At 41.7% G+C, this 24,448-nt stretch overlaps 2 protein-coding genes across 8 annotated transcripts in view; one reads left to right on the top strand and one right to left on the bottom strand.

Moving 5' to 3' along the window:
* MYPN (myopalladin) overlaps positions 1–14,516 on the bottom strand; it is a 77,612-nt gene extending 63,096 nt beyond the window's left edge. The window contains exons 1-2 of one of the 3 annotated variants that reach the window (XM_075505321.1): positions 14,478–14,516; positions 3,067–3,104 (exon numbers count right to left, since the gene is read on the bottom strand). The gene's annotated coding sequence lies outside the window, so the exon portion shown is untranslated. Of the gene's footprint in view, positions 1–3,066; positions 3,105–3,471; positions 3,659–14,477 lie in introns of those variants that run through there. The other 2 variants (XM_075505322.1, XM_075505319.1) reach the window with 2 other exon arrangements.
* Positions 14,517–19,799: 5,283 nt separating this feature from the next.
* The window catches only part of HERC4 (HECT and RLD domain containing E3 ubiquitin protein ligase 4), a 35,763-nt gene continuing 31,114 nt past the window's right edge, over positions 19,800–24,448 (top strand). For 2 of the 5 annotated variants that reach the window (XM_075505314.1, XM_075505313.1), the window contains exons 1-2: positions 21,212–21,330; positions 21,673–21,964. In XM_075505314.1, coding sequence (XP_075361429.1) covers positions 21,322–21,330; positions 21,673–21,964 — 301 coding nt within the window. In that variant the 5' untranslated portion in view covers positions 21,212–21,321. Of the gene's footprint in view, positions 19,818–20,228; positions 20,417–21,211; positions 21,331–21,672; positions 21,965–24,448 lie in introns of those variants that run through there. The other 3 variants (XM_075505317.1, XM_075505315.1, XM_075505318.1) reach the window with 3 other exon arrangements.

Below are 24,448 nucleotides of genomic sequence, written 5' to 3'. Positions count from 1 at the left end.
GAGGCTTGATATATTCAATATATCACATTGGCAAAAAAATTTTTGTTTGTTAACAAAAAAAGAAAATGATGGTCCAGCACTGCTTCTACACTGCAAAAAGCAAGTAGACCGTTGTGCTGGTTTTGGATGGGGTAGAGTTAATCTTCTTCATAGTAGCTAGTATGGAGCTATGTTTTGGATTTGTGCTGAAAACAGTGTTGATAACACAGGGATGTTTTCGTTATTGCTCAGCATTGCTTACACAGAGTTAAGGCCTTTTCTGCCTCTCACTCCACCCCACCAGCGAGTAGGCTGGGGGTACACAAGGAGTTGGCAGGGATGCGGCTGGGACAGCTGACCCCAGCTGACCAAAGGGATATCCCACACCATATGACGTCGTGTTCAGCATATAAAGCTGGGGGAAGAAGAAGGAAGGGGGGGACGTTCGGAGTGATGGCGTTTGTCTTTCCAAGTAACCGTTAGGTGTGATGGAGCCCTGCTTTCCTGGAGATGGCTGAACACCTGCCTGCCCATGGGAAGTAGTGAATGAATTCCTTGTTTTGCTTTGCTTGCGTGTGCGGCTTTTGCTTTCCCTATTAAACTGTCTTTATCTCAGCCCATGAGTTTTCTCACTTTTACTCTTCCGTTTTTCTCCCCCATCCCACCGGGGGGAGTGTGCGAGTGGCTGTGTGGTGCCTAGTTGCCAGCTGGGGTTAAACCATGACAGCTGTCATTCACACAACAGTGGGCAATATCCTTGCTCTAAAAGGACACCTAAGTACAACTAGACTATATATTATTGTGAAGAAGGTCTGCATATTCCAAGAATTACAGTTGGGAATGTACAAATGAAGATCCTCCAGGAGCTTTGTGTGGAGACCAGGAACACAAATGGCAGAAACGACAAATCAGTGTTTGGATTGTCAGCAAACCCATGTCCCACTGTCTCTCCAAGACTGACAAAGGGCTTCACATCCAAAGGGCTCCAAGTGATAGCAAGAAAAGCTGGTATCAGATATGTCATAATAACTTCTTACCATCCTGTCACAAATTGGTTCACGAAAGTGTATGTGATCCTTGCCATTAAGCTGATGAAGGTGCTATACAACGCAATAGAAATTTGCTCTTGATTTAGAGGAACACAGTGCATGCTTTTGAAAACCAAATACTTACTGCCTGTAAGATACAATTACAGGTTTCACATGGACTTTATTAAAGCCCAGACTACAAAAGAAAAGACATTCAAAAGAAACAGTGGTATCATATAATAATTACACTTGTGTCTTCAATTTTCATACATAAGAAAAAGTTTTGAGAAAAGACACAAACCCCACCTTTTGCATACCAGTTTTATTGGATTTTTTCTGAGCAATGATTGGGAAACACCCAATATACAATACAACAGTAGACTCTGTTATTGCCCATAAATATGTGCAATTGCAGCAATAATCATTGTGTTCTTGTGTCTACCACGTGACCTTCAATTATACAGAGCAGGAAGATGGTGTTTATATAGCTATCTCACAAACAGAAAATGTGGAGAGATGGGGAAAACTAGAAAAGGAGGAAAAAAATCTCACCATGTCTAAGCAAGATTTTCTACAAGACCAGGTTTTTGCCCATGATTGTAATCCAATTCCAAATTACCCTCAAAAATATTAATATTGTCTTTGTAATTGGTCCTAGGTTTCTGATAGGGTTTTAGATTGTGATTTTTTAAAATTTCCATTGGAAATTCTGGAACCAAAATACTAAATGTTCCATTTCTTTGAAAGCTTCCTTAAGGTTCTTTGCAGTCAAGTTCTAGTGAGGTAGTGATTTTGCAGATCTCTCCGGAGCCCTGTGGAGCGCAGGGTTACCACCCACTTTGGTTTGCGTCCCACCAACCACTGGTCTTGCTCATACCAAGGCTGAAGTAATTTCTTTCTAATGTGGAGTATAAAATAGACAGTGAGTTTGACAAGTTTGCTCTAATGGGCTGAAGGAGTAACTTCAGAAGAGAGGCTTAGCAGACCTGTAACCATTTTGCTGGTCGAATATGAATGTTGACTCACAAAGTACCCATTTTGCCTTTTGTTATACTAGCCTAGTTATACTAGCTTATTCCAAGGGCAGTGAATTGCTCCCTACCTCTGCAGCTTTGGACGGTAGCAATGATGTCTTTTCCTGAAGCATCAGTGACTAGCTGCTGCTTGAGGTACTACATTTAAAGGTCCAGTAATTTGAACAGCAGTGGCAAGCCTTATTTCTCTTTTAGATTATAGACTTTAATGAATTATCTTAAGGACATTATTTTTCTGGTGAGAAAAATGTTAATAGCAATTTTCTGGATGTTTCTGGTAAAGCTAGTTCAATAGTGATTTGCAAACCTTGTGTAAGATAATATGAGTTGGATATTTTCTATTCATATCATTATGCAGTGCATAATTAGCATGAGCCTGCCAGGTATTGTGTGATTCTAACTCAGATTCTAATTTTAGAAGTGGAGACATATCAGAAGGATGAAAGAAATGGTAGCTCTTTGCTGTAGAAGGCACAAATAATAATGCTGAAACATTCTTTCAGTTCCTATTTCTTTTTCACCCAGCCCAAAACAGGCTTTATCATTTAACATGACAGCGCTCATGTGAGGATTGCCTGAGTGTTACTACAGAATTTTTCAGTCTCGTTAATTATTTAGATGAAATGTACTAGTGATTTATGGGGCCTGATGCTGTTTCCAATGAAATCAGTTATTGTTCTGTCACAGACATCAACAGGAGAGGAGTCAGACTTTTCCAAAAAGTTAGTTATAACCACAGTAATGAAAGCAGTCTTACAGTCATTCACACAGAGCCACAATCCCTTGTACTATCCTCATCCAGTTTCATCCAATGTTCCATCTATTTGCTTTTCAAAATGAATCAATAGGTAAAAATATACCAGTATTTTGCTTTGTTGCAGTATAAGTGGTATAGCTGAAAAATGTTATAAAGATTTCTATAAAACACAGAGGTAATCCCCAGAACATGAAATAATTGATAATATGGGTGGCAATTGTAAAAGGGAATTTGTAAAATCCCTTTTTTGTAAAAAACTTTTACTCACCTGTAGAAGTGTCAGATTCTTTAAGGTGGATTCCCTGCCTCAAAAAACATGGAGGACACTGTGTCCTTATTTTAAATTATGATTTTTTTTTAATTGTGCAGTATTATCCATTGTACAATACTATCTTGTATAATATTAGCCTTTCAAAGAACTTGGTCAACTTGCAAAGATGTAATACAAAAGTTAGCAAAAAGTGTCTGTTCACAACCATTTTACTGTTCCCTGTATAGTTAATATTTTATTAGGTTCTCCTACATTCTTCCTTTTGTAAGGGAAATTCTTTTTTTAAGTTAGCATATCTAAACAACATTCTACAAGCAGCTAGGTTCTTTAATTTGCTAACATTCAAATTTTAAAGTGGATAGTTTCCCTTTATGGTTCAAATATAAAGTGCATGAGCTCTACCTGGAAGTGCTCACGTGGCTGAGTAGGATCTCCTTGAAGTTACCACCATCTCTGGGTGCAGGGTTTGGCTCACATCAGCCTTCTTTCTGGGGTCAGCAGTACCAGACTTCAACGATTTATAGAGCACACAGCAAATATTGATAATAGAGACTGACAGTTGCCCAAAGAAGCAAAAGTTTGATGCAACCTGTTATATAAGATTGTTTTAAAAAATCAAATACAGAAAAAATGGAGATAATGCTAATGAGGACTCCTATCTCTAAAACCCAATGACTTGGTGGAGACTATGTTTGGTAATCAATAGAAACACAAGATCAGAAATCAATGGATTAAAATTAATAACCCAGAAACTGGGTTTAATTACTGAACAAAATATCAAGGGGATGTGCTGTTCCATTCATGACTTTCTTTGGGCAAATGAAGCAGGAGGAAACTTGATTTGACATTGATGCCAAAAAACCATCTTCATTGAAAGGTGTGAAATTTACGGTCAGGGTTACTACTCCCAGCATTGTCAGAGACTACAGGATCCATTCTGACACTATAGGATTTCACTGTCCTGGTTGCGAGGCATGACTAGTCCAAAACAGACCATAAAAGGGAATCTGATAATGCCAGTTCTGGTGTCTTTACCTAATTTGGGACACTCTGTGAGATTTGCATTCCTACTATGACCCTCTCCTTCCCTGTCTTCTTTTACATCCTCACTTTATTTCTTGTCTTTCGTGTCTTTCCTTCTCTTGTTTTTAATAAGAACCTGGCTTAGCAGACAAGACTAATTTTGCTATGTTGTTTCAGGTGTCCAACTAAGAGAGCACCGGTTGGCACCTTCTCAGTCCAATGCTGGTACAGGTTTGCCAGATCTTGCTGTAGCTGATACAACGATGGACTTGTTTTCCTCAGATTATATGTAAGAGAGGGCACTAAGGCAAACACTGTGTTTGTACTTTTGCCATTCTTTTCTGGGTTTTGCTCTCCCCTTTTTTGTGGCATGTCTAATTTGTTCTTCAGATAAAACAGGATTAGACCCTAGCAGCTACAGATCTATCCATTTCAATTGGCTTCTTTACCTTTTTAATGCCAACTGAACAGATTGTCAGAGGGACTGGTACAAAGAGTGGAGGTATCTTGTTACCTAAATCTAAAGGAAAAGGAAATACAGGAATGTTACTGAAGTGAAAGCCATATTATATACTTTATATTTTGATTATTTGAACTTTTTATCCTTTTATTTGTATTGTAATAAAAGTTTAAATTTTTTTCTCATAGTAGCTATTTCTATGGTTGATATTAAGCAGACCTGACATCTGCCGTGTCTGCCTTTGTTAACTGCTTACTGTTGTCCAGAGACAGGGTCATATACGTGAATGCTTTTGATGTGGGGTTGAGATTAACACAACAACACATTATGGATTGTATTTTTAAAAGTGGATTAAGAGTCAGTCTAGTGAGGCATATTTTGTAACCACACAGTCTCTATTTCCAATTATACATTCGACAAACAGAGATTTACAGTGCAGTCCTTATTCTTATCACTTAAATGGCATTGCACATCTAGAACAGAGAGCAGAATTTAATCCAGGCTACTTACAAAGAAATTCCAAAAGCCTTAAAGAACTGAGAGAGTTCACTGAGAGTCCACCTGTAAGTGCTTTTAACATAAAAGAACAAAATAAGTGTGGCTATTATTTGTGGAAACCTGATTAATGTGAGTTGCACAGTAATGAGGAAACTATACGCAGAGGTTCTTGTCTTCTGTCTGAACTAAGAATATATATACCATTTATATAAAATATACGTATCTTCAGTATCTTTTTTCTACTTAGGTATAGTGGCTTTCCAGTGTATTTCTTTGTTCTATATTAGAGGCCCTGAGGCCTACAGCAAATTAAATACAAAAGGCCAGGCAGCTGGTAGGAGCCTGAGGCACCTCGGCCTAATGGTAGAATAGATCAGGACCTTTAGGATTTTAGAGTAATCAAAACCAGAATGAATGGCTGGTATTTTGATCATCAGAGGCTTTGGTGCCTGTTATAGACAACTAGAACTGTAGAGAAAATCAGCTCTAGTCAGATGTTTAATAAGACAAAACATTCAATAACTTAGTTGCCAAAATTATACTTCATGAGATACTCCCCTAATTAGAATGTCTTAAAGGATTGTTGCTAGAAGAGAATAAGGAGAGGGCATTCATGGATAGTCTACATTTTTAAAATAATTTCTTGAGACCTCTTGCTTTCCAAGCACACTCAGATAACGCTTTCAGCGGTTTATCAGCAGTGTGCATGGCAGTCAGCTCATCTCTGAACTTGTGGTCATTCGATCACCTCAGCTAGGTAGGCCTGGGATAAACAGTTTGGAGGACAGCAACATGATTGTTCAGTGAGGTGACTAGAGGAACTAACTAAAGACGAGAGCTTGACATGCATTATTTTAGTTAATGCATTATTAGTTAATGCATTATGACATGCATTATTTATGCATTATTTTAGATTAGTTAGCAGGAGAGCATAGTTTCATAACAGTTTGCTGAAGTACGACAGAAGCAAACTCCATGGAAAGAGAGACTGTGTATAGTGTATTACAGTGGTGCAACAGGATGAACTGAGAAATGGTCAGTCTGAAGGGCCACAGCTGGGGAAGAGAGATTATACCCATACTTACATGGAACCTGTCATCTCGACACATGGTGGCAGCAGAAAAGCATGGCAGTCTTTGTGCCAACAAATAAAATGCAGTAATGGCCTGTGGGGTTAGGGGAGTCGTGTTGTCTGGTTATTGCTAGGAGAATGAGTGCTAGCTGCTATTGTTTGACCCCTTGTGCATAGTGTTCAGAAAGCATTGACTCTGCCCAGCTCTCTGATTGTACAGACAAGGGAAAAAAACAACTTCTGCAGAAGTTCTATGGCTTCTAAAATTGTCCTCCTTTGTATTAAAACAGTGCCATTTTGTAATGAAAACATAACTAGGATATCATTCCCAAACTCTGAATCTCCTTAGGTGACTGATTTGAGAAATAGTTACTATTTTACCAGCACTTTAGTGTGTCACTTTATTATGCACACTTGGGATCGGTTTACCAGCCCCTCCCGATGATTCTGGCACTCTTTCCCTTATGCCGTCTCATCTGTCTGGAACGCCTTCCCTCAGGCCACTGAGTCACCTTCCCACTTTAAATGTTGCTTTTTTTTGTTGTAATTTTAAACTGACTTGCATTATAACATAATTTGTAAAAAATTTATATGAAGATGCCCTGCAAAAATTGTATCTATAGATACCTGATGAAGCTTCAAAAAACCTGGTTTCTTTAGGATACAGCTTTACTGACAGAATTAATTTTAAAATAAGGGTCTTTTTTGTCAAAACACAAGCAAACTTTCAGGAGGGACAGAGATGAGAATTAAAGTAATTTGATAGTACCAGTTTATTAAACACCAGAAGTATCAGAATCACTCTGTCTAGCTAAAGAACAAGTGATATTCAGATAATGTAAGCTCACATACCGAAGTAAGGATCATGACGCAGAAAATTACCTCAGAGCAACAACAGCAGGAGGTACTGGCCATTCTGACTAGCTATGCAAATTTTTACTATGCCAAATGTGACTTTTTCATAAGTATATAAGACAGAGAAAGAGTGAGAGAAAGAGAGAGAAGGATATACCTTTTCTACTAGGAAACTAAATAAGACCTCTCATTCATTTCAAATAAATTACCTAGTAATCAAAAATGTTTATGACTACTTTCCCAGTCCAGATTTAAAGCAGTGGTTCTGCTTATGCAGTTATCAGTCTCCAGAACCATCTAATTTCCAAACAGTCAAAATATCAATTTACGCAATGGAAGCAGTCAAAAGATATATCACAGGATTTAAAATACATTCTGATCTGATAAACCACACATATTACAAGCCAAGTTTAGACCAACTGGTACATCAGTGACATATAGTAATGCCATGTGCTATCACACAAGTTATAAAAAGGAATTTTCTTTCTGCCTAGGGTGCCTTTGAAAATGCTTTTTTAAGCGTCTCGCTTCTTTTTGCTTTAGAAAAGGAAGAATATTGGAAGACTCCAAACTCTGACACTTAGAAAGAAAATGCAAATATTATGGTAAGTGTTTTTCATTTAATCTAATTAGTAAAGGCCTCTTAAAGCACAACAAAACCTTTTTGGCATGCTTAATTGGTGGTGTGGGGCTGTGGAAACTCGATATTTGAACTAAATTTTAAACATAATACTCTTAAAGTATATGCTTAATGTTAAAGCAGGACAATTTAGTAAATCAAGAGAACATCTATTTTATGAAGAAATATTTACTAGTTTGGAAATTCAAAGACAGGATACAAAGACCAAGCCTATGTTTTCATTAAATAGTTAAAAAGGTATACTTTCAATTTTCTTCCGTATTTGTTGAAAAGCTAAGGGATTGGCTGTGTAGATCCAGTTGTATATTCTCTTTTGGGGTGTTTATATAACTTCATATTGGCCAAGATTTTGACATTTGAGTAACTAGAGGCAGTCACGTAAGTCTTTACTCACCATTTTTTGAAAATCAAAATACATATTTTGAAGAGACATACTTTAGAAAGTCTCAACCATAATGTTTATAACCCATGGGTATCGTATATGAAAACAGTTCCTCCTGTATACAGCAGATTTGTTTTGTTGTGTATTGAGCTGTTGAATAGGATTTAAGGTGTTTGAGTGAATAGAGAAGTTTAAGTGGGAGCTGGAGCAGGAAGAGGAGCCAGAACTGCTGTTACCATGCTGTGATGGATAGAGTTTATGTGAAATGCATTTCAGTTTGCTGACTGCACTGCACAAAAGGAGTACAAACATGTATTTTGTCATACTTGACATACTCAGTTGTGGGGTTTTGAGCTGTGATATAAACCCATCAAGACTCAATTAGTTTAAGTTGGCATTAGTTCCATTGACTTCCATTGAGAAACAATTTACCCATCTGAGCATTTGACCTAGAGGAAAGGGAAGCAGGGAAAACGATGGCTTTGACTTATTGGCCAGGGAGGGCCAAGAGAAAGTATTCAGTGGGAAAAAATTCCAGAGTTTTCCCACCTTTAGTCAAGATAATAAAGTTTAAAATCCAAGAACCAGTGAATAATTTGATTCCCAAGAATGAGGCCTCTAATAACAGTCTCCACCTTGCAGATATAGCTAGTTTCTGTGCTGTCTCATGGGCTCCTTTTGATTGTGTTATTGAAACTATGAAGGAGGGATAACAGTGCTCCAAGCAGTATTGTTTCTTTCCTGGTTTTGAAAAACTTAGGAAAGAAACTCTTTACATACTCTATGCTTCCTAATCCTGAAATACTTGCTCTCTGTTTATGTGGAGCAAGAGAAAACCTGTGGTTCTTTTGCAGAGATGTGAAGATCTCTCTGGTCTAGATACTGCGATGCAGGATTTGATGCAGCCAAATGTTTACATCAGAAAATATATGACGATTAATATATTATTAGTTTCCGGTTTTATTCTTTTTATGTTGATCACTATATGTTCAAAGAAATTATGGCAGAGGCAAGCATGGTATTTAAATCTTTAATTTCTCAAATATTTTAAAAATTATAAGTTTCCAGAAATATAGCTGTAAATGTAAATTTATTTGGTAATTGCTGAGCTTTTAAATCTCACTTCACAATATGTAAATTTAAATTATATTTAAAAAAATGTTTTAATTCCACTTGTCAAATGGTATTTCTTTTAACTTGCTGTGGTTTTGTTAGAAAACATTAGGAAAATCGATATAATAACAGTATCTGGTTTGTTGTTACTTGGGCAAATAGTGAGTTCTGTACCCAGTCAAAATTAGCTGTAAAACTAATGGTGTAGGAACTTTTAAAGTGAAAATTTTAAAATTGTATGTATTGCTATTAACTATTCTAAACTGTATCTTAGCCAAAATATAACAATTTTCATAAATTTGACTTGAAAATGTGCAGACGCTGTAATCCCAAATGCTAGATTCTTAAGACATCATTGCTGATATAACTCACTGGAAATTATGACTATCTGTAATAGTTTTAAACAAAATGCTTCTAGGTTCATGTCTATTATAATTCTGCAGGGAAGCCAGTAAGGATTATTATAGTTATGAACAGACTGTTTTAATGCTTATCGTTATTATAAACTCAGAAGATAACCCAAACAGGTTTATAATGGTGATGAGCTATTTAGAGGCTCAAACTTGAACAAGAGGTCAGGAAAAATTATAAAGACCACTTGTCATTTGCCTCTCAGGAAAAGTGATTTTTAATCCTAGTGCTGTTTATTACAAAGCAACCACTTGGCCATAAGGCCAAATAAGCATTATTTTCATTCATTTTATTAAAAAAAAAGTTATACTCAAAGGAATTTAATTTGTAATATTTATACTGTCTGTTAAAGAGCCAGTTTGCCTGGCTGAGTTTGCTACAAGCTTATAAGCATACAATATTGTCTGTATTGAATTGTTTGTATTTGCTAAAGTTTTATCACGTTGGGCACAACATTTTTTTACAAGCCTATTGGCTAAAAAATGTTGTGGAAGTGTTTTCTGATGAAATTGGAGTTTCAAGCTGACTTTCCTGGTTTTGGATGTCTCCGCTCGGTCACGGGGTGAACAGAAGCTGCTATGTCTCAGTTGGATACTGTGGAAATGCTGTGTGTTTTCCTGGGACAGTCTCGGGAACAATGTCTCTTGAATCTCCAAGGATCCAAGGCTTAGGACTTCTCTCAAATTTACGTCTATGTATGTTTAAGAGTAATTTTGCTGCTCTAGAACCCTGCCCAGACGCTGGAAATAGCCCTTTATTGTTCTTTTATGAAAGTAAATATATGTGTGGTAAGTGGGGACTATCCAGTGCCCCTCAAATCACAGAATCACAGAATCACAGAATCATATAGGTTGGAAAAGACCTTTAAGATCATCGAGTCCAACCATAAACCTAACACTGCCAAAAACCATCACTACACCATGTCTCTAAGTACCTCATCCAAACGTCCTTTAAATACCTCCAGGGATGGCGACTCAACCACTTCCCTGGGCAGTCTGTTCCAATGCTTGATAACCCTCTCGGTGAAGAAAAATTTCCTAATATCCAGTCTAAACCTCCCCTGGCGCAACTTGAGGCCATTTCCTCTTGTCCTATCACTTGTTACCTGGGAGAAGAGACCGACCCCCACCTCTCTACAACCTCCTTTCAGGTAGTTGTAGAGAGCGATGAGGTCTCCCCTCAGCCTCCTTTTCTCCAGGCTAAACAGTCCCAGCTCCCTCAGCCGCTCCTCATAAGACTTCTGCTCCAGACCCTTCACCAGCTTCGTTGCCCTTCTCTGTACGCGCTCCAGTACCTCAATATCCCTCTTGTAGTGGGGGGCCCAAAACTGAACACAGTATTCGAGGTGCGGCCTCACCAGTGCCGAGTACAGGGGCACAATCACTTCCCTAGTCCTGCTGACCACGCTATTTTTGATACAGGCCAGGATGCCATTGGCCTTCTTGGCCGCCTGGGCACATTGCTGGCTCATATTCAGGCGGCTGTCAACCAACACCCCCAGGTCCTTCTCTGCCAGGCAGCTTTCCAGCCACTCTTCCCCAAGCCTGTAGCGTTGCATGGGGTTGCTGTGGCCCAAGTGCAGGACCTTGCACTTGGCCTTGTTAAACCTCATACAATTCACCCCAGCCCATCGATCCAGCCTGTCCAGGTCCCTCTGCAGAGCCTGCCTACCCTCCAGCAGATCAACACTCCCACACAACTTGGTGTCGTCTGCAAACTTACTGAGAGTGCACTCGATCCCTTCGTCCAGATCATTGATAAAGATGTTAAACAGAACTGGCCCCAACACCGAGCCCTGGGGAACACCGCTTGTGACCGGCCGCCAACCGGAGTAAACTCCATTCACCACCACTCTCTGGGCCCGGCCGTCCAGCCAGTTCTTTACCCAGCGAAGAGTACACCCGTCCAAGCCATGAGCAGCCAGTTTCTCCAGGAGAATGCCGTGGGAAACCGTGTCAAAGGCTTTACTGAAGTCTAGATAGACAACATCCACAGACTTCCCCTCATCCACTAGGCGGGTCACCTTATCATAGAAGGAGATCAGGTTGGTCAAGCAGGACCTGCCTTTCCTGAACCCATGCTGGCTGGGCCTGATCCCCTGGTTATTCTCTACATGCCGTGTGATAGCACTCAGGATGATCTGCTCCATCAGCTTCCCCGGCACCGAGGTCAGGCTGACAGGCCTGTAGTTCCCCGGGTCCTCCTTCCGGCCCTTCTTGAAGATGGGTGTCACATTCGCTAATCTCCAGTCAGCAGGGACTTCCCCAGTTAGCCAGGACTGCTGGTAAATGATGGAAAGGGGCTTGGTGAGCACATCTGCCAGCTCCTTCAACACTCTCGGGTGGATCTCATCAGGCCCCATAGACTTGTGAGTGTCTAAGTGGTGCAGCAGGTCACTCACCATTTCCCCCTGGATAATGGGGGCTCCAGTCTGGTCCCCATCCCTATCTTCCAACTCCAGGGGCTGGGTACCCATAGAACATTCGGCCCTGCTAATAAAGACTGAGGCAAAGAAGGCATTAAGTACCTCAGCCTTTTCCTCATCCTTGGTCACTGTGTTTCCTCCCACATCTACTAGGGGCTGGAGATTCTCCTTAGCTCTCCTTTTGCTGCTAATGTATTTGAAGAAGTGTTTTTTGTTGTCTTTTATAGCAGCAGCCAGACTGAGCTCTAGCTCAGCTTTGGCCCTTCTAGTTTTCTCCCTGCACAGCCTCGCTACACCCCTGTAGTCCTCCTGAGTTGCCCGCCCCTTCTTCCAGAGGTCATAGACTCTCCTCTTTCTCCTCAGTTCGAGCCAGAGCTCTCTAGTCAGCCAGGCCGGTCTTCTTCCCCGCCGGCTCGTCTTTCGGCACCTGGGGACAGCCCGCTCTTGTGCCTTTAGGACTTCCTCCTTAAAGAATGTCCAGCCTTCCTGGACCCCTTTGCCCATAAGAGCTGCCTCCCAGGGGACTCTGTCGACCAGTCTCCTAAACAGGCTGAAGTCCGCCCTCCGGAAGTCTAAGGTGGCAGTTTTGCCGACTCCCCCTCAGAAATGATCATTTCTGATTGGGATCAGTGATCATATTTAGTGGTCTCCTAGTGGCTTGCTGACATTAATGACAAGAAAGCCTTCATCAATCAGACATGAGTGATGAATCACTGCTACCTCCCTCCCTATCCAAGAAAAAATGGAGGTTTGGCACGGGTGGCTGCTCTACTGTTTCTGCTTCCAAATGATATATAGTTGCTTTGGCCTCCCCTTTACAAGCTTGAAGTTTTAAATCAAAACAGTTTTTTGTATGCTGATAGACTAAATAAACAAAGAAACATTATCCCCAAAACATTGTCCCAAGATTTTCTGGAGAGAAGGAAGAGCCTCTAAATCACTCATATTAAAAAATCAACAAGAAGATTGTTAGCATTTTGCACAACTCCAGTGTCAGTAAACAGAAACGAAAGATTACAAGTTTGTGGCAGTTTTTCTTTCCTAAATGGGAGCTTAGTAAGTATTGGCATAGGAGATCTTTGGGAACATGAGGAGTCAATAGGTTTCTCTACATTCAAATGGTGCAGTGGGTAGCAGCAGTGATTCCATTTTTCACACAGTTATGAGGATTTGATTGCTCATCTCATACAGCTTACTTCCCTTCTGTCTCCAAAATCAAACAAAATTTTTTTGAAATCTTTTATTCTAATGCTACAGTCGAGACATACGTCATAGGAAATTCAGAGTTACAGTCCTCCAAGGACTCTGAGCTCTGACTGCTCACGTATAATTTCTGTGGAGCCCCTTAACAACCTCTGCAAGAGAAACCTAATTTTCCATCTGTCCAAGAGTCTTCACACTGAATATTTAATCCACTTTGTGAACAGAGATGTCCTGTACTCTAGTTGATACAAATGGCACAGATTCCTTACCTCTTTGACACCACATTTCAGTCTGTGCTATACCAAATATCTATCAGTTGCTAACTGCACCAAAATAGATCTCACAGTATCATGCCCCTCTGGGTTTCAGTAATACATGTGAAATCACGAGTCTTTTCCTGAATTAAATAACAAAAGCTGTAGAGTACTGTCCAACCAACTTTACTAAATAGAAATATCTTTGTTGCAAAATAGTCCCATAGTTTTGAGCGATAACTAATAGCAGAAACAGTTGGATGTAGTTTAAACATACTGGTCACAGTTTATGTCTCAGTTACTATTTTCTTCCCAGCTATTCTTTGCGGAGTCCTACCATAGGAATAAAGAAAACAGCATGTCCTGACAATTGGTTAGGCACAGGGCCACAGGCTATTACACCTAGCTGTTGGCAGAGTCCTCTGCTTCCTAGAGACGCATGCTGTGTCTTCTTCTCTCCTAGCAATCAGCCCTAACATCCATTTCATGTCATGCCTATTGTGCCCTCTGATATTAAAATGTTTTCTTACAGTTTCTTTCTTCTCCTCATCTGCACTTGTTATTCTGGTCTAGGACTTTTCCTTCACTATTTCTGTTCCCATACCCAAACACATCCATGCCTATCTTCCTACTGCCTGGAAGTTTTTTCTCTCAAATCTTACTTCTTGTAAAGCCAAGGACTTTCTCACCCAAGAAATGGGGTGGAGAAAGAGCTGAATATCAGGAAAAATTCAGTCCGGCTCAACAGAGAGGGGGCTTTATCGTGGTATTTCTGGTTTCCAGCACTTTTTTTTCTTCCATTCCCAGTTCTGTTCCATTAACAACACACTTATTCCGTGAATGAAATGCCAGCTCCCACCACACCTCTAAGAAAAGAGACCATCCGTGTCATTTTCACAGTTAGTTTTCCCCTGTGCTGTCTCCCAAGCCCACTGAGAGAACAGATCCCCCCACCCCACCTCTGTTTGCACGAGTGCCTTTCTTCTTTCACAACCAGGTCACTGTGCTTGGGATAAGAAATGACACTAAATAATCCAACATGGAAATTTGCAAAGAAGCCAAGAGTGCTCACCATGAAGTGTTGTGACCAGCCTGTGTGTGAGCCTCAGTTCTGGTCCTCTCCTGTGCCTCTTTGTTCTCCTCAGTGCAGTCTGCTACCTTTCTGTCTGCTCTTTACGAAATAGTAAGAAGGCTAATTTTAGGGTGCTTCATCATCCTGCCATGCAAAGACACAGTGTCATGTCAGAATCAGCAGCATGTGGCACCACTTGGAGCTGCTATTTTGTAAGCTGAGGTTCAGCGTGTTCTCAAATTGGTCTCTGCAGGGCAGAAGTGGCTCAATTATTGATCTTGTGTTCCTGTAGGATTGCATCTTAAAAATCAAAGATCAGTTTCAGCCTGACCAAAATCCCAGTTTAATGACATGGGAACTGGTGTCTCAGCATCCAACACTTAAGCCAAAAAACCCAAAAGATTACATGAGAATTTCCTGGTGTTCAGTTAGCACCTGGCCTGCTGATATATATATAGCAGAAGAATTCATGTAGTAGTGCGAAACATCATTGCAATAGGAAGAGAATGTGCCACATGTGCGAAGGGGCTGCACTCTCAGCCCTCTGTGTGGGGTGCTTGAAAATGTTCAGCGTCTTCAGCCCCAACCTGAAGGTGCCTGGGCACTTACGCAGCTTCCACCATACTGCCAGGATATGGGGTAGTCACTCCGAGTGCCAGCTGCAATTTGTGTGGGCTTGGGGATATTGGATCCACACAGGAGTTTGTGAGAACAAGAGCTTCATACCTAATACAAAGGTCAGCTTATTTCCTTTATTGTAGTCTTCTTGTCCAGGATTCATTGTTGTCCTTCGCTGCTTTTCCATTTTCTTTACATCTGTCATCCTATGAATTGCATTCTTTTGGCTATTTCAGCTATATTTTGTGTCCTGAGAGGATGAGGGATATGGGGTGTTGCAGGGTTTTCTTCTTGCTTTTCTTACTTGAAGGTATAGATTTCTCAGCTTATCCTTAAACAGATCCCTTAATTAGGTGCCTCAAGTTAGACACAGAACTTGCAATATTCTAGATTTAGTATTTACACAGTGATTTACATTCACAAACAGGTCAAAAACTGTTCATTTTTTTTCAGCATATCGCCATCAGTTAATAATTACTTGGTCTTACTGGTAAGCACATTTGCGTTTGAGCTAGCCAGAATCATTACAGTGAGCAGGGTGGGCAGAGAACTAAAACATGCTCAGCTATAAAGTAGCAGAGCATATAAAACACATACTCTGTGTATGTGTGAGTTATGTCTGTCTGTCTACATAGGCACTTTCATTAATTACTAACATCCAAATATTGATACTGTGAAGAACATAAGGATAAAATGTAAAACTGAAATGGCTTAAAAGGGTCTGACCATACCTTGTTTGTAGGGCTATTTGCATTCTAAAGCCTTTCCTTTGTCTTAATCAAGAATATTCTACACAAAGGCTTCATACAAAGGTTAGTAATTTCTCACAGCAAAATGCTGACATCTCTAATTTCATGTTATCAGCGGTTCTGGACAGCCATTTCTATTTTCCATGGTCTGTGACACATCAAAGTATAAAACAAAGGGGTTTGAAATGAGGAATTAATGTTTATAAAGTATGTACTGACTGTTGCCAGGATAAAATGGAGGCAGAGAGCAGAGTCCATCCCTGTTGTTAGCTATACAGAAAGTTTTGTGCCATAACACTGTAGCCTTCAAAAACATGTATATAAACTGAAAGATGTTTTCCAGTAATAAAGCATATAGTATATGTTAGTTAACACTGCATATGATTTTTACATTTTTGTATTATCTGAATGGGTGATTAAGTGGGGTACAATTTAAAAAAACACAATTGTGCTGACAGCAATCACCAGGCAGTAGCCAAGCATTGCTATTTTAATAATGGCAGGGCAACTGAAAATAGTTTCCTGCTTGTTGTGACCATCAATAAGGCGGCTGTGCAATTGTAACAAGAAACCCTCTGTGCTAAGGCATTTAGAAGGAATAAATCCCTTCCCTGAAGTTAACCAGATTTACATTTCTTGTGTTCACTGGATTTTGCATCACTGCAAAATACTGGGTTTTTTTGCAAGTACTAGAACAGACATTGGGAATTTTGAGGTGCAAGTATGCTTACCCACAGTTCTCTTGACCACTGCAACTACAGAACCACATTTTGGCAGATTTGATGCCAGTGGATGCAGAATTGGTTGTACTGAGTGGCCGGGAGTCCAAGCAGTGATGTGGCATCAGGGTAGGTACTCCCTTCCCCCACCGCCTGTGTATCTTCAGCCCCATGAAGGAAGGGGCTTTCTCAAGGCATTAAGACAGGTAGGATATGGCTTTTCTGGCACCAAAAAGAAAATTTGCTAAGATAGGTAGTAAGTGGAATAAAAATATGGCTTATACTTTATTTGAAGACACATGTGAATTATTTAACTTACAGTAAGCTGATTTTAGGACTAAAATAATTCTTTTAAATAAAACAGCTATGTCTATTAGACAAGGAAGTTGAGATTTGTGCAACATTGTATGTTGTTTCATGCTTTATATTTAATTTCTTATTTAATGCGTTAGGCCAGTTATACCAAAATACTTTTCTATGTAAAAACTGTAGCGGGCATATAATGTTCTCTTCAAGTACATGGACATATCCCCACATGCTGGTCAGAGGACACATTGCACAATGAATGACAGTATTTAAAATCTACTTCACAGTGTATTTATTCACAGTTACTACTCTGGTAGTCTCATAAATAAAAGGAAAAGGAAGTTTAGAAGATAATGAATGAAATGTTTTCCTCTATTTGCTACGTGTACCAGCTACTGCTGGTACATTCCTTCCATTCTTACACGCAGAATGGAAAAAGGCAAATCGTTCACATCTCTCCTTTAAATAACAAACCTGTGTATTTGCTATCCTGAAAAGTGCTGCATTGTTTAGCCTTTGTCAGCTATCTCATTTTCTCTGTGTATGAATTTCATATTTCTGGTTTGGATCTTTACTGATAAATTTACAACCACAAATCCTGAGAAGTCCTGTAGTACCTTACCTCTTTAGATATACAAAGGAGTGTTTAATGGCTGGACCAAGACGTCCCATTTATTGGGGGTTTTTTAAATGCTTTCCATTACAGGGCAAAATGACACCAAACACAGAACCTTTCTTACGCACAGTTTGCAAAATCACTTGCTCTGAAGTATGCCTGGTCCTGGCCTTTTTTATATCCTGACCTGCATAAAGGTGGATCACAGGAGAGGCTGCTAAATAACGAAACTGCACTTGGATTCCCAACAGAGTCCATTTAAATAAATTGCAATGGGTTTTCCTCCCAGTACTAAGCAAAATCCTAGAAAAAAAGCTAAAAAACGTGTCCAGCGTGTAAACTTATCTTTAGTTGCTCGACTAGTGAAAAAAACGTTTCAACATGCCCACCTTGTGTATGCTCTGACACTGAGAAAAGCTTGTAACTGGAATGCAGAATTCAGAATTAATTTCTGCCGGAGGGATCAGCAAACACCCTCAACCCAGCCCTCTCCCTGAGCCAGGAGGGCCAGCAGCAGGGCTGGTGTTCACACTGCTGCCTCACCCTGCAGCAGCACCGGCTGGGTCACCCTCGGGGAAGAAGTCCGTTGTGTCAGAAGTTAATGACAGGTAATTGGAGTATGAAGAACAGTTTGTGCTTCTCCCTGGCAGATCCAGTTCCTTCCCGCTCACTGATCTCATTCTTTTTGCGCCCTCAGAGATCAAGCAGAGGCTTCTGCAGATCTCTGTAGATCACGGTAAGGAATAGCAACATGCAGCCAAGTCTCTTAACCACTCTGCAAGGAAGGAGAAATACGCCATCACGAAGACCTCTTCTCAGCAAACAGAGGGAGTGATTTGCCCCAGAACATACTCATTTTTTTAAAATTATTCTTGATTTTAAAATAGTGATGTAAAGCTGCTGTAATTGTTTGCGCTCACTTGTTCCCAAGCCAAGAATACGCAGAGCTGCCGCCACCACCCCGGAGGGAGCACCTGAGCTAACAGCATCCTCCCGCACCCAGCTCCGCTCTTCTCCAGTGCCGCCCTCCAGGCGCACGGGGAGGACGAAGGCATCACTCCAGCATTCGTCACTTCACGGTCATTCTCCTAAATTTCTTTTTTGCTGTCAACTTCTCGCTCGGCCTCTTCACAGCCCAACAGCGGGAACCGAAGCCACGCGGCAACTCCGACCGTAACCTCCCTCCGAACCGCGCTCGGGGACCGGGTAGCGCCCAGAGCCCCCCCTCCCATCCCCGGCGGTCGGCGGGACCCGCCCCGGCACGGCTCCAACACTGCGCCCGACGGCACCGGTACCGGCACCGCCTCCGCCCCACCAGCGCCGCCCCGGGGCACACACCGCTGCTGCCGCCGCCAACACCGCCGCGGGGCACACACCGCTACCCCGGGCCTCTCGCCCCGCCGGGCGGGCGGTGCCCCCTGCTGCCGCGCCCCGCCGAGGTCCAGGCTAACGTCACGCCGCGCCGCCGCCGCGTCACCACCCCTGACCGCGGGGCTGGGGAGGGAGACAGGCCGTGAAGCGGGAGCGCTGCGGCCCCGCCCGCTGAGTTCGCGCCTGCGCAGGAGCGGCGGCCGGGCCCTGTCAGCGCTCCGTGTTGGGGCCGCTCACGCCCTCGCGGTGGTCGGTGGGTGCCTGCGGCGGGCGGGCCGGGCTTGGGCGCGGCCTCGGTTTCGCGGCGCCGGGGGGAGCAGAGCGCCTCGCTTCGCCTCGCCGCCGGTGAGTTCCGCCGGGCCGTGACGCGCCGCTGGATCTCTGTGGACCCGGGCGCTGCCACCCTTCGGCCCTGCGGGGCGGACGGGAAAGTGGACGGGGCCGCGCTCGGGCCGCGGGGCCCCACCGTGGGGCCGGTGGGACGGCGGCTGTGGGAGCGGGGCGGGACGAGCGGCAGTGCCTGCAGCGTGGGGGGGCAGGTGCGGGGCGGACGGTGGGCCGGGGCGGTTAGGACCGTTACGGGCGACGCCGCTTAGCAGCTGCGGGGCGCGCTGAGGGGAGTTCGGCGCCTGGCGCCGCCCCCTCGGGACGGGCGGAGGCCCCACTCCGGCCGCCGACCTGCGCTCTTCCGCCGGGGCCGCCCCGGCCCCGCCCGCGGCGTGGCCGCTCTCTCCGGACCCCTGCGCGGCGGCGGCGCCCGGGGGAGCTGCGCTGCAGGGAGGGGAGCCGTTAAGCCCGTGCCGCAGGCTGACTGCATTTGGCAGTGTGTCGGCGAACGCGGGCGGTGTCGCGCTCCACGGGGCAGCCGGGGCGGGCAGGAGCCTGTGATACAGCCTTCGGGATCGCCGGGCGCGCAGCCCGCGGCTGGGGCGCTTTAAGAGCGCGTCAGTGCCCGTGCACGGTGAGATTGCACAGCCCGTTCCAGCCTGCGGGAAACATCCAGACTCTTCCTGTAGCACCGTTACTCGCTCTCTGCTAGTAGAAAATGAGTTGGGTGGTTTCCCTCGCGTTCTGTATTTGGTGTCGGCATTGGACTGCTTTTGATGTCACGCATGGTAGTATCGAGCAGCTGACAACGTGAGCTGGCTTTCATGAGTGCATACAGGGATAAAATACTACCGTGATTTGAGATCAAAGTACAAAACATCTTTGGCTACTGACTCTTAAAAGAAAAAAACAAAACAAAACCCCCACCTTCTATGGAAATACACATCTGTTTTAATAGAAAGGAGAGCTTTTCTTCTTTTTGCTGCCCTGGAGATGGAGATAAATCTTGATTACAGAAGTCTTGAAGCACTATAATCATACATCTTTCCTAACTTCTTGTGTTGCAGGTTGAAGCTTGCATTGCAGTCACTGCTACAGATGTGTGAAATTTGCTGTTGCATAGCTATGTCTTAACCGAAGACATCTTCATTTTGATGTCCCCTTCTGAATGTGGTAGGATATAGCTAGTGATAGCTAGGGAAATATTTGATCATGCATCATCTCCTGAGATAGGTAAACAGAATGCAATATATTTTAAGCTGTTTGGCTGTTGTTTTTTGGTTTTGTTGTTGTTGTTGTTATGAGATCACAAAAATAAGCATCTTGTTTATTGCATTTTGACTTTTGCAGAGAAAAATAGTTATCCTGTTGTGCTGGCAAGAATTCTGCTCTTCTTTGGTTTATGTGACGTTTAGGTGCTAACTGATGGCATGCTTCTCTGAGCCGTTTTATATTTAGGTGGTTTATACATGTTATGACCCTGCAGAATGTGAGACTGAATGCATTTGTAGTGCATTGTATTCCACATTCCGTTATTCGTGCTGTCTTCCAAATAATGGTCACAGATGAAAATTTATAGCAATTTTACACTGTATTGCATTGATTTTCAAGTTGCTCTGAAAATATGGGGAAACTTACTATCATGGAAGTGTAGTGTAAGTAATAGTGAAAACATTGTCATAAATTCTTCATCATCTGCAATACTGAAAATGAAAGAGAAGTGTAGCTTTGTATCCTTTCCAAACAGGTACAGAGTCTGTCAGCACGCATACTGGTAATTGCAATTTAGGCATTAGGGATGGGGGTTTGTGTGGGGGAGTTTGTATATGTGGCCTCCTGTTACTGCAGAGTAACTGTGAAGCTGTAGCCTTTGTTGATTGCAGTGCAAGACTGGGGACTTGAGTTTCAGCTATTTATTTTCTTTTAAATTGCAAGTTCAGTTGACTCATAGTTGTTTAAATGTAATGATTGACACATCATATTATTCTGTGTTGCATAACTGATCAGAGCTGACCAATTTTTTCCAAGCTATGAGTCAAGTGTTGTTTTTGGGGATGATCTTGAGGCCTTACACAGTGCATTCAGGAGTCATGCAGCTCCCTGTGTAAAGACACTAGCCTGTACTGTCTCCTTAAAAGATGTTTGAGGTCATTTCCACTGGCTAGAATTGATTGTGACTGCCATTTGTATAGTTCTGGATTAGGGAAGTTTTACAAAGAACGATATTTTAAATTTTTGAAACCAAGTTTTATGAAACCGAGGACCTGTGCATCTTAAAAGTTGTATCTGAAATGGGAAGGAAAGCATTTTACTACAGAGTTAATGTATATACTATCCAAGAAAGTAAATCACACTCTTAAAAATTGTTCAGTGTTTCAATATATTGGTATACAGAAAGTGAATGTGTGGATAACATGCTATATAGAAGATAACATAAATGTTAGGGACAATACTGAAAAACTGTACATTTTTACTTTTTTTTTGAACAGCTACGCAGAAGGGATATTCCAGAAAAGTCAAGTTGGAAGATCTCTGTGATAAAGAGAAGCATAAACATGTTGTGCTGGGGAAATGCATCTTTTGGACAACTTGGATTGGGTGGAATTGATGAAGAGATTGTTTTAGAACCCAGAAAAAGTGACTTTTTCTTGAATAAAAGGGTCAGAGATGTAGGATGTGGACTGAGACATACTGTTTTTGTCCTGGATGATGGGACTGTTTATACATGTGGATGCAATGATCTGGGACAACTAGGGCATGAAAAAGCGAGGAAAAGACCAGGTAAGTTTAGAAATAATGAATTGCAGAGAGTACGTGTGGTTGTGCATGTATTTCTTTTTTCATTATGCTATGTCAAACCTGAGACTGCTAGTGTCTGTGCATGTGCTGAATTGTATGCACAGTAGTTCTTCCAAGAATGGGCATATTTTTAACTTGAAAAGCATTCCTTTGCTTGGATTGCATCTTGTGACAGTTGGAAACAACCAACTGTGAAACATGGCCGTCCCTCCATATTTTTGCCTGCCGTGCAGCTGGACAGTGCCCCTATTTTTTATTTCCAGCATGGAATCAGTTTACCTAAGGGCGTGGAAGACTCAGTGACTGTTTTTAATCTCAGCAGGAGGTGACCTGCTTCAATAATATGGATTAGTATTGTACTATATGTATAGGTTTGGTAGAAACAAATATTTGGCATACTGTAGTTGAGAAACATGCTGTGTGTTTTTAGTCATCTAATATGTGATGTAGAGCATGTCTGATTAAAGCAACGTTCTTGATTTTCTTTTCTTAAGAACTAAAACTAAAACTTTTGATAAAAGACTTTTCAGCATATGCAGTGCTACGGGAGAATCCTAAAGGATGCAATGTAAAACTTCTTTGGGCTTTTTTCTTCCTACCTATGTTATATGCGTGTTTCTGCTTCCTGCTAGTGCAGTTCTGTAGAAGTGGGTAAACATCTTGCGGGGACTGCAGAGGAGCGTGCACATGGGCTCCCTTCAGAGCTGTGTGTGTGAGTCATATCTGCGTGCTGCTGAGAGATATGGAACAGTGCTTCTGACAGTACTTATAGCATAACGTAAGCAAACTGAAAAGGCTTAGTAAGAGTTTATTCTAATCACTGCTATAGCAATTTTACAAGTTACTTGGCACAATAATTGATTCAAATATTTCAAATGGAAATAAGGCATTATGCAGTGTTTTAGTAGTTCTCCTTTATTCAGAGTTTCGGATTTGATGCCAAGTAAAGATTTTTTGTGTAGTTGATATGTAACTTTTAAAACTAATTTGGACTTCTGTTGGGAAACAGTAAATGGATATTAAAACTGACAAACTTTGATCCTGTGCAAACATCTGCATCATGAACATGAATAGAAACTCAGCTTGTCAAACTTACTCTGAATACTTGTTACCCACATTGAAAATTATGCTGAATTGTCTTTTAAATCTAAAAGTTACAATAAAAACATCTGACTTTTAATTTTTTTGTTTTTTAAAGCAGCCTTGTATGAGCTTTCATATGTAATGGACAAACACCTACTATAAATCTTTTTTTTTTTTTTTTAACATGCTCAGACAAAGCAGTCATGAGGATTGTAATGTCCTCCTCCCTAATTTTTCTTTCATCTAGAGGTTACTGACAACACAGTTGAATCTTCTAATGTGAAATCGGTGCATTGGGATAACTTTACTTACGCAGTCCAAAGAGACTCGGTATTTTTACAGATGGGTAGATGCTCTCTTTTGAATGTATTTCTGCTAACTGAAGATAATTTTGTCGCTGACTGCATGTCTTTGCCACCTCAGTGTCACCAGTGGCGCTACTTAGCTGTGCCTTCCCTCTTTCCTCCCCACAGAGCTCTGCTTGCCATAGGGATTGTGTGAATGTTCCTTAATCCGTATTAGGCAGTCAGCCCGGCTAGTTTAGCAGCTGGTGAAGATAGTCTGATCTGCATGCTGTTGCCTGAACTGGAGAGCGCTTACATGACCTCTTCCATGGGCAGAGCTGTGGAGGCGGTAATGGGCTGAATTGGGGTGGTAACCTCTTTAATCAGACCAGCTGTTTAAAAAAATGAACTTACATGTGCTGCCTGTGTTACTTTATTTTGGAAACTGAGTGCCTGTCATGTTGCGGATACTGTTAGCTACTGTTTTGAAATTGACTTAGACTATGCTAGGCTGTGTTCACAGTGCATGTTACATTGATGATATGCAGGCTTTTTCAGTGGTGTGCTGTTCTTAGGCAGGAATAGAATTTATGTGTTTGAAAACTGGCATAAAATGTCCAAGCAGGCTCTTATTTAAGGGGACTGTTGAAAATTCCAGCCTTAATGACAGACCCTGATGATATTTCTCCACTTTGCTGTTGGTGAAATGAACAGGTTAGACTTCTGATCACAAGTCATAAGCACAAAAACAAACTTTGAGTTTTTCCAAATGTATTTAAAGGTATTGATGCAGGCTACTAGAAGAAAAATCACAGATATTTTAGTGTTTGCTTTTCAGAGGCGTGCACTGTATATCTAGAAAAATTACTCTTTAGGATCTGTTTCTACAGTATTTTGCATTATAAAGAGGACATTGTGTAGCTCATTGCAAAATCAGTAGCTTTAGCCTTTAATTTGCCCTGCCTTGTTTTGCAGGCTTTTTTGTTAATAATGAATAGGTGAATTTAATTTGCTGTGGTGGAATGTTTTCCTCTTACATAATGTCTACACGTGTAGTCATTTGACAATAATCTATTTGACCTTAATGTTAATTGAGTTT

The sequence above is a fragment of the Mycteria americana genome, chromosome 6 (genome assembly GCF_035582795.1).
Source record: "Mycteria americana isolate JAX WOST 10 ecotype Jacksonville Zoo and Gardens chromosome 6, USCA_MyAme_1.0, whole genome shotgun sequence".
Taxonomy (NCBI): domain Eukaryota; kingdom Metazoa; phylum Chordata; class Aves; order Ciconiiformes; family Ciconiidae; genus Mycteria; species Mycteria americana.
The sequence above is the reverse complement of the archived record's forward strand: the minus strand, read 5'-3'. Positions and strand labels throughout refer to the sequence as shown.